The sequence below is a fragment of the Colias eurytheme genome, chromosome 1 (genome assembly GCF_061535395.1).
Source record: "Colias eurytheme isolate Ceu_HAF_F1 chromosome 1, ilColEury1 Martin Lab GWU primary, whole genome shotgun sequence".
NCBI lineage: Eukaryota > Metazoa > Arthropoda > Insecta > Lepidoptera > Pieridae > Colias > Colias eurytheme.
In genome coordinates, this window is record NC_142980.1 from 11,087,296 (window position 1) to 11,106,717 (window position 19,422).

General features: G+C 34.7%; 1 protein-coding gene across 1 annotated transcript; it reads left to right on the forward strand.

Moving 5' to 3' along the window:
• The first annotated feature begins 924 nt into the window (after nt 1–924).
• Nucleotides 925–19,069, forward strand: LOC149911240 (protein scabrous-like). The gene is made up of 6 exons (XM_090113289.1): nt 925–1,151; nt 9,391–9,550; nt 10,155–10,322; nt 15,816–16,253; nt 16,527–16,727; nt 17,431–19,069. The coding sequence occupies exons 1-6, from the start codon at nt 982–984 to the stop codon at nt 18,145–18,147; spliced, it is 1,854 nt and encodes a 617-aa protein (XP_089969415.1). The 5' UTR covers nt 925–981; the 3' UTR covers nt 18,148–19,069.
• The last annotated feature ends 353 nt before the right edge of the window (nt 19,070–19,422 follow it).

Sequence of the window (19,422 nt, forward strand, 5' to 3'; positions counted from 1 at the left end):
TAATAGTTATTAACCGAAGTTCGAAAATAGGTACGAAAAAGCTTCTCAAGGCATACTTTTATTTATTTATTGGAATCAATGCAGATCCAGAATTTAACACTAATCACTTAAGCTATATTGTAAGAGTATAATCAGATGCTTTATATTGTAATCCCATTACGAAACTAGCAAAATCTCCAACCTCGCTGAACTTTATAAGAAAAACACACAATCTATGAGCGAGTGTTTTCCTAGTTTCCCGCGGACAGAGTCGTCGACAGTGATTAGTGAATGTAGTTGGTAGAATAGTTAGGTTCACTCTCTGTGAGTGCTGAGTGCACTCGTAGTTTTTCCTCAAATAGAGTCAAACAGTTTTTTCTTTTTTGACCGAAAGCTTTGTCTGTGTATCTATTAATATAAAAGCTTTTCAATGGTATCGATGGACAGAGCGATTGGCGATTACACGGTATTCAAAAAGATTTTGTTGCAATACCTGCAGATTATTTTATTGTGGAATTTTACATGTTTCAAGGGATTGAAATAGCGCAGAAATATCTATAGACACTGTATAAAGAACTATAGACATGTCTTATGAACATCCCAATACTATACCTATGATTTTGAATCATATTAAAATAAAAGCATGTTATTCTTATTGCAGCGAACTCAGGTAAAAAAGCTACCTAAACTTAAAACTGTGCAAAAATTCTGTACTAATTACACGAGAAGCCTTAATATTCACCTCAAATTCAAAAAGTAACGTTCAAAAAAAGGAGATACGATCATAATTTCTACGCGTTGTCAATAAGGTTGTGATTGGGGCGAGTTATGAAGGCTTCGCTTCAGGCTGGAACAACTGTTGAACGCATCTGCGCTTTGGACGCACAGCCCTAGTGTATTAATAAGGCTCAAGAGCGGTCGCAACGCATTCGCGCAGTAGCTACCGGCCGAGGTGCACGTACACCCCTAGCGGATTGTATCGGTACTAACTTGAGCGCGAAAATGAAGTGCTTGAACTTTTGTGCGTTTCTAATATTATGTTTTTGGACTGTGAATGGAGCTGAGATGCAGTTCAAGCAGGAGATGAAGGCGATGATGGAGCAGATCGAAAGCCTGAAGAACATGCACCAGTCTGATATCTCCAAGCTGAAGAAAGAAATTGAAGAGCTCAAGTAAGTTTAATTGTAAAAATTGATTTTTTTTTGAGTGATTGAAAATTTCAAATATTCATTTTTAATAGTTTTATGTTTTAAATAATCATCTTGATTGTAATCCTTGTTTTTACTATTTTATTAAACGCGTCGCGACTCTTTTACTATAATGTATCGATGCTGCGACGTTTAAGTGCCACTGCGACTTGCTTTGATATGCAATTTTTTTTATAATTGGACGGCAAATTTGTTTTATTTTCTTTTTCCAATTAAGCATCAATTATCATATCGTTATTTCTTTTTTTTGTATTTTTTAAATACTTTATAAAAGTACATATTTTTATTTGAGCGCCTATTCATTGGTTACTTATTTAATAAATTTATTTTCTTTTATTTATTTAATTAATTTAAATTTCTGAATTTAATTACTTTATTTAATTTAAATATGGATTATATGTGTTCAATATTTTGTAAACTTTTTTCCATGTTCATGATTTATTTTTCCTTTTATTTTTAAATGATATTTGATCATGTATTATTAAAATCGTTCAATTATAATTTAAAATAATATTATTGCGTAAACTATACTTCTTCGATTTTATCTGACAAAGTTATTGGCCGGTCTAACCTACCCTTTTACATGGATAATATAAAAAATACATTTAACCTTTCCTTGCAATGCAGTTCTAATGCATGTTGCATGTTGTTCAACACGCTGTTGAACTAAGTAAAAACAGTAATAAATAATTAAAAAAACTGGTTATCTATAATCTTTATCATAAACTAAGCTTTTAATAAATTGTTAGAAATCCACTGCAATAAAAATTATAAATGCAAAATTACTGTTCGATAAACGCGCTTTCATTCCTTATAGGTACTTTGTCTTAACTTGCTTGTATGATGAGATTATAGTTATTTTAATATAAATAATTATTTATAATAAAAAAATATAATTAAAACATGTGATAATTAATTCTACCGAAATACTCTCGTATTTCATACTAGCACAACTAGCAACAACGCTTATTCAATTTTACAGAGTTCTCATGCTAAGTATGAAAAGTCGGATTACTGATGTACTCCCACCGGCGAAGTTATCACTTGCATACGTTGCCCACTCTATGTCTGCTCATTACAGATTATGCAAAAGCTCAGTCTTAAACTGAATGTTACATGAATGTCTTTTTAATAGAATATTAATTAATATGATAAAGAGTAATTTAAATCTTACGAGGGGAGTCGTGAAAAACGCTTGTTTTAAAGATACGCTTTTTGGAAGGTTTTGTATACATAAGGACGTATTCAGAAAGAAAGCTTGAAACTTATAAGCGCTTATCGGCGCTTGTAAACGCTGGTTCGTTCTACACAAAGGAAGCAGGTTGAAGCAGACCAAAACAAATTTTAATAGCGGCAGTACACATGGGGCCAAGGCGTTGGGCCAACGTGTTGGGAAAAAATGAAGGATATCAAGATTCCTGTTCACACATTGGCGTACTGATCATTCTGCATTGGCGCTTCAAAGATGGACGTAGTCCGTAGAAGTTCTTGCAGCCGCGGCAATTTATTTATATACAGTGCGTTTAATTATTACGTACATGTGCATCAATAACAATGAGTGTACTCTGCCGTCTGCGATGATACCATTTTCCAATCTCTATTGTCCTTTTTTTATAACTGTATAAATAAAACATTATTATGTTTAGATTTTTTCAAATGTTTAAAATGTGTACATTTTACATTTAATTTAATTTTAACTACCTATGAAACGAAACTTTAAAGATTAGATTTTAGATATTATTTTATTAAATGATAATATTATTTATGTAATAAAGCACAATTTGATCAAAATCATGCTTATTGTATATTGTTATTTAATTTTTAAGAACAAGTAACTTTTTAATACTATTTTACTCATTTTATAAATATATTCATTTTTTTATCGCATTGTATGAAAGTTAGATAAGAAAAACATCTAGAATAATATAATAAATAGAAAATAGAACATCTAATTTATTGAGTCATATGGTTTTATTTTTGTGTAGTTCATGCCGTGGATTCCAAATTATTCCTTCATGTCGATACAAATCTACGAATTGTAAAACCTCGGCGCCGCCATCGCTATCGGAACATGGTTAAACGTAAATTTCATTGACGCGCAACGATACTGTCTCCGCTGACGAGTAACAACAAACTGAACAAGACACCAACGTGTGAACGCTGTTTGTGGAGCGCGCCAAGATCCTTTGATGTGTGCACAAAAAACCGACAACATTCGGTTGGCCTGCCAATATTGGCGCCAACTAGGCTAATGAAGCCAACATACCGCCAAGTAGCTCTCTACACGTTGGCCCAACCCGTTGGCCCAACACGTTGGCCCAATGTGTACTGCCACCATAAATGGCAGCGCCCAGCGCTGACCAGCGCTTGTTGAAGCTTGTCGGAATTTGTCCGCGCCGATCAACGCTTATCGGCGCGTGTTCATATATTTTTCTGCGCGGGTTACCAGCGCTGACAAGCGCCGGTAAGCGCTTATAAGTTTCAAGCTTTCTTTCTGAATACGACCTAAGGTAATTGAACGTGTATCATTCGAGCACATCGCATTCCCGTTTACTTTTAAAAATAGAAAACAATCTTAAACATTACGTTTTTTGAAGCAAAAAAATAAAAAAATAAAAAACATCTCATCATCTGGCACACTCCCAAACTCTAGAATTAGCGGCGCGAAGGTTTCGTACCTGATTGCGGCCCATCGGGGGGCCGCAACTTTTGAATGGGCCATTGAAATCATCGTGGAAGCTATAATGTCGCATAGATGCTTCATATTTACACCAGAAAGTGCCATTTAGAATTAGAGAATGTATAAGGACATTCTCTAATTCTAAATAAGATGTAATCTTTATAGACGCTTTACTCAGGTATGCTGCTGAGAAGTTTAGATGCATACTATTAACATTGATATTATAATTATAATAAAGCTCATTGTGCACTCAATAATTTTAGTTAAAGTTGTGGATAATCCATTGCATTCGATAGAAACTCCTACAAATTAGACAACAGTTCATACACAAGGAGCTATCAAAGGTAGGACATCATTTGATCAATCCAGATAATGATATGCATTGTAGGTATATCCGAACGTTTGTCTTTACTCTGTTCATGAATATCCGTATTAATACCGCATGGGAGCGTACGCAAAATGCTTTGCAAAATTAGGTTCAGTGTACAGTCGAAATTGGCTCAGATTCTCAAGTACGTGCTACCTGTTTGCTTTAGTGCATATTATTATCGTCCGGAATTCGGTTGGTATTTGATCGTAGCTTAAACATAAACTGATTTGCTCCGTTTTGTTCGGTTCACTTTATCAGTACTCTACATGTAACTTTTTGCGAAATAAAACACTCACGTTTTTAAACTGTAACTTATGTATGAGTTCCCACTAAATAATTTATAAGCCTCAAAGGCATCTCACACGTGAAGGTTTTAGCAAACGTAAATATTTACTTCTTTGTCTCAACTGGATAACTTCATCAAGTCAAATGATACGCTCCAAGAAACTTTGTTCAAAGTAAAATTGTGGGTTATTGTTCAGTCTTTGACTCGGCAGATAGAATTGAAGATAAAACATTACCAAAAATTGCGTTCTCCAAAAAGCCAACGAGTGGAATTAAAATCTTAACGGTCTTAAGGGCTTCTCGAGTCATATTCGCGAGATTTGAAGTTTGTCAAGGCGTGCCGTAATACAAAACTTGTTAAGTAAAAGTGGTGTTTCGAGACTGCGGAATAACAAGGGCCACTCATTGAGAACCAGGCCATTGGATCAGCGCGATATTTTTCTCGCCTTCCTCGGGGGACTTACTCGTTCACGTTACTTTCGTATCCTTGATGTTTGAATTACGGCACAAGAGTTAAACGTAGGACTTGATTCTGCGAATGAAAATATTATTTTTGATATTCTTTTAAGATGAAAAATGTTCTTTCTTTCTAGACTCGATGAATAAAGATAGTTGAGCTTTTCTCGTTTATATTGAGTTCTTAAATATACTAACAACATTAATTTTTAGATGTTTTGATCGTAGTTCCTAAAATATTATCTAATGTTTAAATAAGCCAGTTTAACTTCGTTCTGATATCTATTATCAAAAAGTGGAAGTCGGTACGAAATGTGTTTCTTATGCTACAAAATTAGTTTGCATACTTGAAATACAATATCGCCAGGTGTTTGCGCTTTGTACCTGTGTCAATTCTTATTTCGTTTTATTTTCTACTAGCTATTGCATAGATGCACATCCCAGCAGCCTAATCGCACACATTGATATTGAAATGTATTTATCGTAAAAATAAAAGAAATTAATACAACCAGTTTCCTTTGCCATTTCAATATATTACCCATACATACTTTTGTCTATACATACGGGTCAAAAGGTATTATTTCATTAAAACATTAAACGTTTCTATGCTTTTGACATCGACATATTCCCCTTTCCACGTATTTATACTTTTAACGAACAAAGCTTTCAGGTAAAACATTTTATACCAAAGCTTTGTAGTTCTAACATGTTGCATTCGACGTTGTTGTCAAAAAATTCGGAAATTGAATGGTTGAAATATTTTACAAAAGAGTCGGTGATACTCGGCATTGGTGGAATTGCTCGTGCGTTTGATTGGCATAATAATTAATTATTCATAAATGTTGTAATTTGTATACAAACTTTTTGTGGAAATCAAGTCAAAAACTAGTGCTCGTAATGCTGGCGATGGGGGCGAGCATCTGGCTCTAATGGGATGTTTATTTATATCCCTAACGGAAGTAATATGCTACGGGCACACATCCGGCAGGCGCAAATGGCGTGTGCGCGGGTAAAATTAAAAAAGAACACCCACCCATCGACCCGCTTGATTATAATTATTATGGTCATGATGTAAATTTGATCGCAATTTAGTCGGGAAGTCCGGGACCGTTGTAACTAAATACGATATTGCTTAACTCAATAAGTATTTAGCTTAGCTTTAACTATGGCGACAGCACCTTGCAACGTCTTTATTTATAACGATTTTTTGCTTGAATTATGTGGAAATGTGCTCGATCAATCTAAATAGTAATTTTGCAAAAGCTCTACTTAAAGTAAAGGAAAATCTTTTTACTTTATTTTTAATATAGTTGCATTATGTAAACATGTATTGCATATAGTTGTAAATAACGTAATTTTGAAACAGGCCACTGAATGTATATTTATTATGCGGTCATGCCCATGGTCAATTAGGGTCTTTCGAAAACATTTTCTAATTCGTAAAAGAAACGGCAGGTGCAGAAGTTTTGGACACCATTTGGTCGACGCAAGATTTGAATTTTTTATTCGGCCACGTGTCTGTCACGGGAAAACAGACCCAATCGCTTTACCTCTTAGTCTATTAGATATCAAATTCCGTAATTTAGAGCATGAATAAACTTAATAGAATGGAAGATAAGAAAGGTGAGCCACGGGCCAATGTGGTCTGCCATCTGCGAGCGATTTTGGGTCTTCTTGTTATCAATATACCTGCTCATTTTGTAGGTTTCGATTTTAATAGTTTAAACGGCGTTCGGTTCCGTGCGGGTGATATAAGGGTTATATTATTCAATTTTTTATACTTTTTTTTTTGTTTCTAATGCCCTCAACTGACATATGGTGTACACATCTGCTCTTAGAAATATAACAACAAGGTGCAATAAAGAATGCGGATAGCTTTTAACTGCCTAAACATAGCAAATAGGTATGTACTTAGAGATTTCGGTCTTATACAAGTGGAATAATATTTCACAGATTTGTTTGAAAGTTCGTTAAATATTAGAATACAAATGATGCGAGTTGCATACATAAAGATATAGATTTTTGTGATTAACTTTTAAAACGTTGTATTTATCCACATACATATTACATTTTTGGTTTTATTTCAATCAGCGATCTACAATTACTGTTGCCACAATAGCCACCGTATTAACAAGCCTAGGGTGCAAATTAATTGCTATTCAAATGTCCTTTCAATGGACACAATTTTAGGATATAAAGAGCTATTCAATAAGTCTCTGAGAGGTTTACCGAGCCCAACGTCAATGCATCCAATTTCACTATACGGTTGAATTCTGTCAATGTGATAACTCGAAACCAAATAGGCCTTTGGCATGGGCTTTGTATACTACGATTCGTTATAATAAGAACAGCTTCATTCAACTATTGTCCGATCAGAATATTAACTTTTGCCGTATATACCTAAGTATTTAGGCGGTTTATCTACATATTGGTTGCGGTGTATACGTTGAAAGTATATTAAACTATTTCACGTGTCATATTTACTTACATTCCAATTTTTTTGATAAGATTAGAAATGGTAGGTCGATATATCCTGTATTTTGTTTGCTTAACCAACTTCTAAAGAGGTGCGTTATCGCACGTCATTCATACAATATTTTTGAATCAAATTATTAAAACTTTTAGTATAAAAATATATACGGCAGGTGTTTATCGATTGATAAAGGTAGAAGTAAGAAATGTAAATAGTAAGCGAATAAATAATACTCCATACGACAAAAATAACGCGACCTCATCCATCTAGAATTTGTTATCCCGTCAAGAGATCGGCAACACATGCTAACCTGCACGATTGATGCAAATTCTCACGAGTCGCATTATGTTTCTACATTGAATCCATAATATATTACCTTCTCTGAGTAAAGACTAAAATTTTATAACCATCTTTGAGATGGAATAAATATCATTTTAAACGGTATTTTTCCATCGACGAACGCAAAGCTTTCAGTGCATTTTAAATTATTCAAGAAGATAGAATTGTTACCGTACTAATTACTTAAATAAGTAGTAAACGACGAACCACTGCGCTTGTTAAGCCTGTTCATACAACTTTATTGGCCTTTTATAAGATATTTAAATAGAACCTCTCTTCTCTTCTCTCTCTGGCAAAGTAGTATATTGATCAATGTTAATTTAAATATGATGGTGTAAGTAGGTATTATGACTTTCATGCATCAGTTAAAACATTGAATAAAACAATTATATAATTTTTATTTAAATCGTTGTACAAACCAAGTAAAAAGTTTGAATCGGATTGATGTAAGTTTCACTTTATATAAGAGATAGCTCTATAACAAATCTGTATTGAATAATTGGATCCTCAGAGTTGCGACTCTACAATTTATTCGAGTAACGCTATAGATTTCAATTTATAACTTACCTTCAATTATGAACATTAATCCAATGAAATACTTCTGACTGCTAACTGCTTGTATAAAACAGAAACAATATTTGCTCTCGAGATTTAATTCATTATTTATCTTGTCTGCCAGTGAAGATCGGGTAAATAAAATATCGATACTAAAATATACAGTTATAAGGGCAATATGAAGGATGAGAGATTTATAAAGAAACGATTGATTAACGAAATCAAAATAATTTCAGATTTAAAACTGATAAGTGGTAACGGTCACTTGTAATGTCCCTTTAGCAATTATTTGCGTCTTAAACCCCTTATATTGAACTAATAAATGCGTAACGTATTTGCCGGTGCCGGAGGGGGTGCGCAGGAGACACGGTCTCCGAGAAGCGTTCTTGCATAACACTATATCCTGTTCCGTTAGAAGAATCATTGAAATAATTACTATTTCCCCTCCGCTTTAGTCTGTGTGTGGTTTATACATGTATTCCTAAAAAAATACTTTATATTATATGCAAATGCAAAACGTCCACTATTAAATACTCCATCATTTTTCCCTCTATTAAGCAATTCAATTTGAATCCCAAGTTAAGCGTAAGAAATACGTACGTGTGCAATTCAAATAACATAATTTCAGGTGCAATGAATTGTACGTGATGGATACGAGTGATTTACGGGAAAATTAAATTTCCCTCCGTTGAACTAGTCTGCTCGAAACGTGCATCGTTGACCCGAAATATGATAGACATGTGATCCCATTACATATGACACCGACTCATTTGTATCTGCACTCTGTAATTGCACTGGATTTTTTATTTTAATGGCTTTATAGTATCTACTCAATTAAAATTGAAAAATGAATGTCGAAATCGGATATCTGAGAACGTTAAATTGTGCATTAGCAAAGCGTTAATACTTTAAAATAATCATGATCATCTACATTTTTACAATAGTTTTAAGTTGCGAATAGTATTATCAATGAGCTGAGCGAATGACCCTATAACTACATGTGTAAACCACCGTATCCTGAATCTAACCATAGATAAATTTCCAGACAACACCAGACTCCGACTGACAACCACGAGCAAAACGAACAGGCAACTCTGCAATGGGCGAAGGCTTCCATGAACGAGCTCCGAGTGGAGATGCGTGAGCTTGGCGAGAGTGTCAACAGCTCGGCCCTTTTGAAACACCTTCACGTCATGCGGAATGAGGTAAGATTTCCTACAAATTCTTTAGAGATCCTACAAATGCTTTACGCCACAAAAATTCATTATACAACTGGATACATAGAATGCAAAATAGCAATACAGATAGTCTAGTTGGTAATTCGTTTATAAAATATCCATATACAAGAATTACTCTTTGAAAGACGCATCGAAAACTCAATTTTAAAATAATAACACAATTAATAAGCGCTAGTCTGCTCTAGAGAGGAAACATTTATGCAAAATTTCACCCACATCGCCCTTCCGGCTCGTAACTGTGATATAATGATATTACGGCGACAAGCTAACAAAGTTGTTCACTAGGTACGCTTCTAATATACATGCAAACTGATAACCGATAACTACATTACGTGATTAAGAATTGATCTTATGACAAACTATATATTTAAGATGTATAAGTTAACAACTCGTTCGTTATTACACTTTCTTTATTTTATCACTTTTTAAGACATAATTTATCAGATGCGCTATTCAGAACTACGAGATAGCTCTTAAATATTTCTGTATTACGAGTGTGTCATAAAACGCCGTACATAGTAATTTATGTCGCTACATTTTACAGCTTCGTAAAATAGCAAATTTGTTACAGCTGAAGCAAGCTTTGACGGAGGCTTCCGATTTGGTGCAGCTCACCAAGACCCAAGAAACTAGGATTGACAAGTTGGACAGCGAAGTTGGAAGACTTAAATATGAAAATCAGCAAATGAGGGGAATGATCGCCCAGCTGAGGACTCAAGTCGGAAAGCTTTCTAAAGAGGTCAGTTGAAACATATCCTTTTTTTTTTACAGACAAGTTACAGTGCCTCGTATTTTTTATGTTTATACAAAACCAATATGTCCTTTGAATTCTATAAACAGTGTCACGTCGTTACCGATTTCGCTCAGTACTTTATCGTGCAATTAGAAATTAAAATCTCGTACTTCTGCAAATGTAATGTTAACACATCGCCCTGCTTTAAAATCTGGTCACGAAAAGCGGTCTTAAAAATTAAAGAACAATTATGAACATATAATCCCGAGCTCCCAGCATAGCAATTGCACTCTCGGAATAATGCAGCCAGTGAGGTTGTAGAAAATTACCACGTAGATAAGTAGTACTACGAACTCGGTTGTAGTACCTCGGCTCTAGTTGGAATATGCTCGTAACAAAAGTTGGGCACTCGTATTTTACGAGCCTCAGCTAAGAGGACACAGTTCGCGATAAGATTAAGATGAATTAACGTGAATTTTGGGAAAATAAAACTGTAATCATCGTCTCATCATTGATTTGTTTGAGACTATACTAATTCCATTATTACTAAATGAAATACATTACACTCAATGTATTACTCAACAATCTATGTCATTACAATGATTGTAATTCTTAATTGTATGATTAACTGAAAGCACTTTGATTAATTAAAATGAGTATATTCCTGTTAACTGTGGTCGAATTAATCCATGTGTATTGGCAGTCTATTCAAAGAGATAAATACATCGAATTGAACTTTTGAATACAATGTGACATGGGTTCTCTCTTTCATTAAATAATTTCACGGTTAGTCGTCCAGCTCCCGTACTTCTGTCTACTTTTTGTAAATAAATAATTAATTTTTGTTCCCACGGGTAAAATTCCCTTCACGGCGAATTCTGAGAGTACAAGAGTGAATTGCATATTCAATTTCTTCACTCATAATAAAATTACTTCCACAGAAGACGTTTGTAGTTTGTACAATCCCGAGGATCCATTCACGGACCTGTTCTTAAGGAAATTAAAATAGTACATTTATGATATGAGACTCGTGCATTAGCGATGCAGGCTTTTGTCCCTCGCCTATTGATGAATGCATGAACAAATATTTGAGGCGGATTCGCGAAATTATAATATTTTTCTACGGAGAATATGTTACGAAATACTTGACGAGATGAAGACGTTTGGCCGTTATTTTTCAACGTACGCTATGTGAAATGTTCGTTGGAATAAATCGTGATGTTCGATGCGTTTGCGATGGTTTAATGGTCGGGCATTAAGGTCGAAGATTTCAGAGTTAGTTAGTAACAGGTGGAGCTCGGCTTCACGCTCGCTGGACACGACCGTTGGCAACCGTCACACCCACGCCTCCTAGCTTTTCATGCGAGCCCACAAAGGAATAAGGGAGTATATATCACTCAAATAATTGCAATGTTCCCAAACCGATACGCGGACTCGACCGCTACTTTATACAAATCTTTGTGAAACCTTACACCTGCCTTTGAGTTTTTATCTCGAAGAATTCGGTCAAAGTATAACCGAAGAATTTGGGCACAAAAAAGATTTCATTTGTAATAAAGGATATTGAAAAAACCTGTCATCAAAACGTATTCACCCTTGCGGTTCGCAAACGCAACACGGAAATCCCATTCAGTACATGCACAATGGCAATATAAATAAAACGACAAAGAGAGCCGACCGAGCGACGACTCCAATAAAAATTCAACAACTGACCTTTACAATTTTTAAATCAAATACTTTCAATCATTGCAATGTAATTTTTGCGATGCGAATTGTGGCATTCCATAAATTATTCGATATCTAAATTATATCAATATTGGATAGGTTTTCATTAACGTTTGATTTAATCAAGCCTTTTGGTATTTACAAAAACTTTATATCCAAAATCCGTAACAGCTTTTACAAATTTTTTGGATGTTTGCAAAAAATTGAGACCACACCGACTGGGACACAGTTTACACGAAAATCAATCCCCGGCACTAATTAATTAACGTTCGAGATTAACTTTTTCCCTCGCATACGATACGTGCAAATTCACAACAAACAGGTGCGCCCCGTGTGAACAAGCTTGTTCAAATTTTAATTACGTCTTCCCCTATACTTCATATACAATCAAACATGATAAGTTAATAATGCATTCTTTTAAAAAGTACATTTAATTACTAAGTATGAAAATAAAATTAAAGAAATTGAAAAATAATGGATTATTTTTCAATTCATTTATGATCTTTCTTTTTATCCAATTGTCATTATTTTTTACAAAATAAAACGGATTCAGATGGATACAGAATCATCCAATAAAGAAAAATCGACTGGGCATAAATAGCTTCATTTCAAAATACTTATTGGCAGGCCAGTCTGCATTCCGATCCGAATTAAGTTCTTCTCGAGTTAAATTTAATGTTAAACGACTAACTTTTACTTAGCGTAAGCTACGAGGTCTCGCTTCGTCTAATTTTCTTGGTTAAAGTGCTAAGGATTCACAAGAATTAATTCAACTTGTTCAATACCGATCGATCAATTTTTCTTTTTCGATATCCTTAATTGAAGAGTCTGTATAAACTTTCCCCGTAATACCCTTCTCATAACGAGCTTATTGACTTATTTCATTCGTCTTGTAAATTAAATTGAATTAATATGATTTATAAAGAAATACTATATGTAACGTAAACAAAATAATTAACATAAAATGAAATCATGGCGGGAGTCATTAACCGCTTTCTTGACCGTCGGCAGGTGTTAAATTCTGATTCCGAAGGTACTCGGTATTCAAGTATATAAAATATTCTATTAAAATTTTACTATCGGAATCTCGTTCTCATCAGATGAGCTAGAATTCATAAAATTAGGATCTAGTTTAATTCTTCCTGCAATTTGGGGTACGTGAATTTTGGAAATGATAAAAAAAGACGTGAAAATATAAAAAGTAGTCGTTACCTGTATAAAATTTCGATTCTCGTTTTAAATTTTATTGCCTAAATATTTGAATTTAATGTGTCTATTATCCAAATTAGTTGTGAATCCACAAATTATTTAATTGGAGAAATCCGAGAAGCAAATAGCGCATTATTAGTGTAACAACGCTAGGTTTGAAAATGGTCAATGTAAGCTCATAAAACTAATATCGAGTGAACACCGGGCTGTTTATAGGATTTTATAATTTAGCAGAAGGCAAGAATTTCTTAAAATAAAGGTACCTATTAATATTATAGGCAAACATCTGCCAGGCCTATATTGTATCTATATCTAGAAACGGGGATCTATATCTTACTGGAACACCTGGTCACTTGTTGCGGAGCCTGTTTAACTTGACCTTCGTCACAGCCTGCGATTACGGTGTAGCGCTTCTTATTCTGCTGCTCGAATAGCATTCGAATAGGAACACTATGAATTAAATTTAATGTACAATAACCACATTTGGGGCTTGTCCATATTGTAATGCGTAGTTAACTGAAACTGATGAAATAAAGTCAACGATAAATTTCGCAGCGTAAGCAGGTACAAAATTTATAGGTACGATACTTTCATACGAATAATACTCACCGTTGATGCAACACGTACACATTAAGAATGGTAAAAAAGAAAATAATTACTTTATTGACGATAAAAATATTGAAATGTGCATGTGCATTGATGCAAATAATAAAAGACGTAGGAATTAAGCTTTTATAAGTAAGCGTCGGCGGGTCTCAGTGGCCGCGTGGTGAAACCAGTTTCTCGACTCCCCTTAATTATTACCAATGATTTGTAGCAGATGGCCACGGCCATTTCACTTACCTTCAATACTGTAATTATCTATCCTTCAAATTGCTGCGATTGCAATCAGGATACACATATAATTGAGCCAAGCACTTTCGGTGTAATGATGAAAGTTATTTCGGATTATTCACCGTCATTACCCCTTATATGGCGAAGCATAAAGTTCATCACATAGTTGCAACGTATAAGCTGGTGTATACTAGTTTCAAAATAAACAATTTAATGCCTTGGCATCTCCTTCAAAGTCGCCATCTGCAACGTCACGAGTCACATGTGGTTTACCGCGAAAGTACCGTTATGCAGCCCCAATGCCATACTGAAACATACGTTCTTATGAGCATAATATCTTTGAACGTGTAAAGCCAAGGTTGTTCGTATGACGTATCCATTATACAAAAATTATTCTTACTTTAATCAGAAATCAGAATTAATCACAATTTCAATAGTAATGTCGAAAATATGTAGTTATATGGAAATATATTTTTTTTATTAATATATTTATTTAGAAAGGGTACAGATTAAAATAATGTCTTAATCTACATTTCTATCAAAGTGCATCTTAAATACGTTTAAACTTAAATTGTAAAATTTAATTGATAAGTTACGAAAACTTGTAGAGCGACTAACGACAGAACATCTGCTAGTGCCATACCATTTATAATTGTATAATAATATGTAGGTACTTTAATAAAATATTGCTTTACGGTACACCAAGCAAAATACAGCTATAACATTTAACAACCTACATTTACATGAATAAAGGAATGTTATCGATAATTAGTGTTTTTTTTTTTGCAAATTACATAATAACACCAAGTATTTGTGAATCAATAGTCGTACATATTCTTCTTGTTAACATTTGAAATCATTGTATCAATCTATTCTATATGTAAATCCTCTATAAATTTAGAACAGCAGTTAAGATATCCCGCGTCCGAATTTTTACTAGCGGTATATTTTATTCTAAAGAGGTAATTAGTACGTTTTCGAGTGGCAACTGAAAGGATTGGGCTCATGTAAGAATAGTGTCCATATACCTATACGTACAAGTACATATAAATGCATATATTAGCTAGTTCAATAAAGAAACGAATCTTCAATGGCGGCCAAAGCTGACTTTGACAGATGGTAGGATCATCAAAAAAGAAAATAAAAATAACGTAAATTGATAATTATTTTATTAATTATTTCAAATTGTTTGTTGACAAACTTTTTTGTTATTGTATTTGTGTATTTATATGAATTATCATATTTACGTATACAGAATGTAATAAAATCCCCATAATACTTGTACTTAATAAGACCATAAAACTGAACAACTTTTCCCAAAGAACATATTTTGTCAAATTCCAAGAAAACATTATTTACTTTCGCAAATGCATAATTGTCATTGTAAATTTATGATAAAAACTATTATAGGGAAAATCAAATACATTTTAGTGATTTTATTTTTCCATTTTTTTTTGCATACCATACGGCCGTGTGTGAGCGAGAGGGAATGATAAGCGCCGCCATTGAAGATTCGTTTCTTTAAAGAACTGACTAATAGATATTTTTTAAACCATAAGGATGCGTTGAATTATGTTTTCACATTAAAAAGTGTTATTATCATATTTTAATATTAATGTATAGTCGGGGTAATTAATTTTGACCTATAAGTACATTTAAACCATACCATACTTCGCAATGGCATGGTTTAAATGTGTTTATTCACAATATTTAATTGAAACGTTGTTGCAGTTGAAAGCGAAGCAACTGGATGAGATGAATATGGGTAACTATAACGAAGTTTTGGAGCACGAGAGTAAGAGAGGCCACAAAATACGGCACAACAAAATGATACATACTCAGATCTCGCGGCTGGCGCGCAGCCAGGACCAACTCGACGCGTACCAGCAGAGCCTGCAGAACCAATTACTGGACGTTCAACGACGTCTCGACCGCATCGAGGAACCCAACTGGAACCTAATTACGGCCAAAATTGAATTCTTCGATCTCGAGACTAAGTCGCTGAGAGAGCAATTGAAAAATGTATCGCAGAAAATATCCGATTTCGATAAAGTCCACGCATCCCTATTGGAGCTGCGGGAGGACGTCGAGAGCATCGAGAACAAGGTCGACAAGACGATCCCGGAGTTCAGGAAGGAGATATCAAAGTTGGATATTAGTTTTGCTCAGGTAAGCTTATGACATTTTTGATTTTACTCATTTTAACTTCCTATCGATATACTGAAACCGTTCAGTTAGAATGTTCTTGAGCAGAATCTTAAACTTATTTTAACTATATACATATATTGAAATGTAGTATTTGTGTCTAATATTTATCCTTTAAAATTTAGGATTTTGCTTAATGAAATATTTTTTTAAAAGATCGTTAAAGTAAAATACATACTTGTTTAATTTTCGTATACTTTCCAACAAATCAATGTCTAATTCTATCATAATGTTTAGTTGCATGCCGCGACTTCATACCTGCGCGAGAACCAAGAGAACTTGAAGCAGAGCGTGAAAGCGATCGCCGTGAGCGTCAGCAACGTCATCGACCGCTCGGAGCTGGAGCGGCTGCAGATGAACAAGTTGAACGACTCCATACTCGACCTCAAGGCCTCTGCCAAACAACACTTCTACCGCCTCAATGATCACATTCTGAAGGTACGTTTCAAACAATTTTATAGGTGAAGAGTTTGGTGCCTTTTTTGCTGACGTTACATCAGTTTGGTGATAGTAAATTATAGATTAGTTCAGTTTGTATTTGCTGGATGTCGGTTCTATTCAATTATTGATTGGTCGTATTGGTTCAAAATTAGATCAAACTTTGGACTTGATTTAAATATTAATTTACTTAATTAGGTACTGTAATTTTTGCTTCGATAAATGTTTTAGAATTAACGGTTATTAATATTACGGTCAAATAATTACGTATTGATGTTTGTATTCAACTGAGCAGCCATTGATCCAAATTACACAAGTTCCGCTCTAGCTGAGGGAACCCTCTCTCGTGCACAAACAGAGAGGTATCAATATGGCAAAGCACACAAAGTCCTCTCAGTAACACAACCCGAAGCTATATTCCTGATATATTCCACTATTTATAAAATTTGCTTGCACAGCGCTGTTTATATTTGCTATTGCCAGCCATGCCGGCAAATATAAATAAAGTGCATGTAAATAATAAATGCAGAATTCAACTGTCCCGATTGGCTCAATTTTATTTGATTCGAATGATTGAATATTCGAACATTACATTTCTTTTATTGACTTTAAAAATAAATACTTTCTGTAAATATTTGATGTCGCATTCGATAAACGATTTTAGTATTTCCGCGTTAACAAAAAATAATTTCTATTGCTCTAGAGCGAGGCTACGCACGTCGATTCGAACTACACGGAGATCGTGTCTCTTCCCGAGCTGATGGGAGAAGTGAAGGAGTTGCAACCCGTCGAACGTGAGTACGAGGATCTGGTTAAACAGCTGCCTAAGGATTGCTCCAACGTGACTGGTCCCCCCGGAACCTACCTGATCCACCCCGGCAACACTCCCGTGGACACCTGGTGCAACAACGGCACTACACTTCTCCAACGTCGCTACAACGGCACGGTCGAATTCAACAGGAAATTCGATGAATACGTCCAGGGCTTCGGCGATGCTTCTTCTGAATTCTGGCTCGGTCTGCAATCCATGCACGAGATCACCGCCGACAACTGCTCCGCCATGAGGATCGACATGACCGACATCTACGGCAGCGTGTGGTACGCCCAGTACGACCACTTCTCCGTCGGCGGCGCTGATTCCGGATTCGTGCTGGAGGTGAGCGGCTTCAAGGGCAACGCCAGCGACGCCTTCGAGTACCAGAACCACATGGAGTTCTCCGCCATCGACCGCGACCGCGACATCTCGAACACACACTGCGCCGCGAACTACGAGGGCGGCTGGTGGTTCTCGCACTGCCAGCACGTGAACATCAACGGCAAGTACACGCTCGGCCTCACCTGGTTCGACTCCGCCCGCAACGAGTGGATCGCCGTCGCCACCAGCGAGATGCGTATCTTCCGCAAACCGGGATGCGCTTAAATTACAAATCACTCGACCGATATATTATTCCGCACATACGCAACGCTTGTGCTGTAGTCTTAAATGTTGTATTATGATAAATCATACCAAAGATAAGCTAGTAAGCGAGCTACTCTATGTATGTTCTTAAGTAATTTTCGAAGAAAGCTCTTAGATTTATGACTGAATTATTTCGCCTTATCTTGTGTTAAGAATGTATTATAATTTGCGTATGCAGGTATAATTTAATGAACCTTTCTATACCGACTCTCCGGCAGCAAAATTATTTTCGCGTAACTACCGTCTCATTCCCGTAGTTACAGTATTAGTATTATTTTCATTCGTAAATTTTTTCTTTATGTAAAAACTGTATACTTTAGTCAAATAAATTATGTTATATTTATTATTAAGTGATTAATTATATTTAAGATTTAAGCATTAAATGCATGTACTGATTATATCTATACATATATATCTCTGTCGCTTCAAACCAGTGTATCTTTTCTAGACATTCCGTTAGTCAAGTGTGTACATATTTTGTTATTATATTATGTTAAATATTATTTTGTAGTTATCTAAATTATTAGCTCTAAATACAACTCACCGATTATTGAATATTTTGCCGCTGTACTTAATTACATTACTATTAATTACGTTTATTATTTTATGGAATATTTAGAGTAGTTTGATGTGTCATATTATTAATGTATCTTCAAATATTGTAGTGGAGTCATAACTAATACATATTGTGACCTATAACTTGCATTCCGCAGATAATAATCAATTTAAAGTTAAGAGTAATATAATATACCAAATGTAACCGAATTGCACCGAACAATGGACACCGGCGTCGCCTCTTACTAGGCGTTTAGAATTATAATATAATTTATCTCGATGTTAAAATCTCGTAGAAAAGCTGTACCAATGGATTTAGCCAAATAAAAGTTTCAAAATATATAAGTAGCATTTTATTTTACAACCCTAATCCAAAAGAAATTACAGAGTGCCTAGGAACAGTCGTAAATGAGAACTGATGATTTATATTAAAATTTAACATGTCATTAATAACTATCATCATCATCGTTCCTTTTTTCTTGATCTTGATTAAAATATATTGCTTTATTACTCAAAAATGGTTGCAATTTCAAGGCAGGTAATTGGAAATAATTCATTAATTTCACATTAGCCGTAGTTGCGTTGATCGCTGCCTTCATACGTTTGTATATTTTTTTCTTCTTAACGTGAAATTTTCTGTCATACAAAAAGTCTCTGATATCATAGAGTTTAGCATCAAAA

Bases quoted from the DNA above. Each gene is read 5' to 3' on its own strand.
- LOC149911240 (XM_090113289.1), top strand. From the start codon at position 982: ATGAAGTGCTTGAACTTTTGTGCGTTTCTAATATTATGTTTTTGGACT. The intron at 10,323-15,815 runs GTCAGTTGAAAC...ACGTTGTTGCAG, and splicing joins TCGGAAAGCTTTCTAAAGAG to TTGAAAGCGAAGCAACTGGA. The intron at 16,254-16,526 runs GTAAGCTTATGA...CATAATGTTTAG, and splicing joins TGGATATTAGTTTTGCTCAG to TTGCATGCCGCGACTTCATA.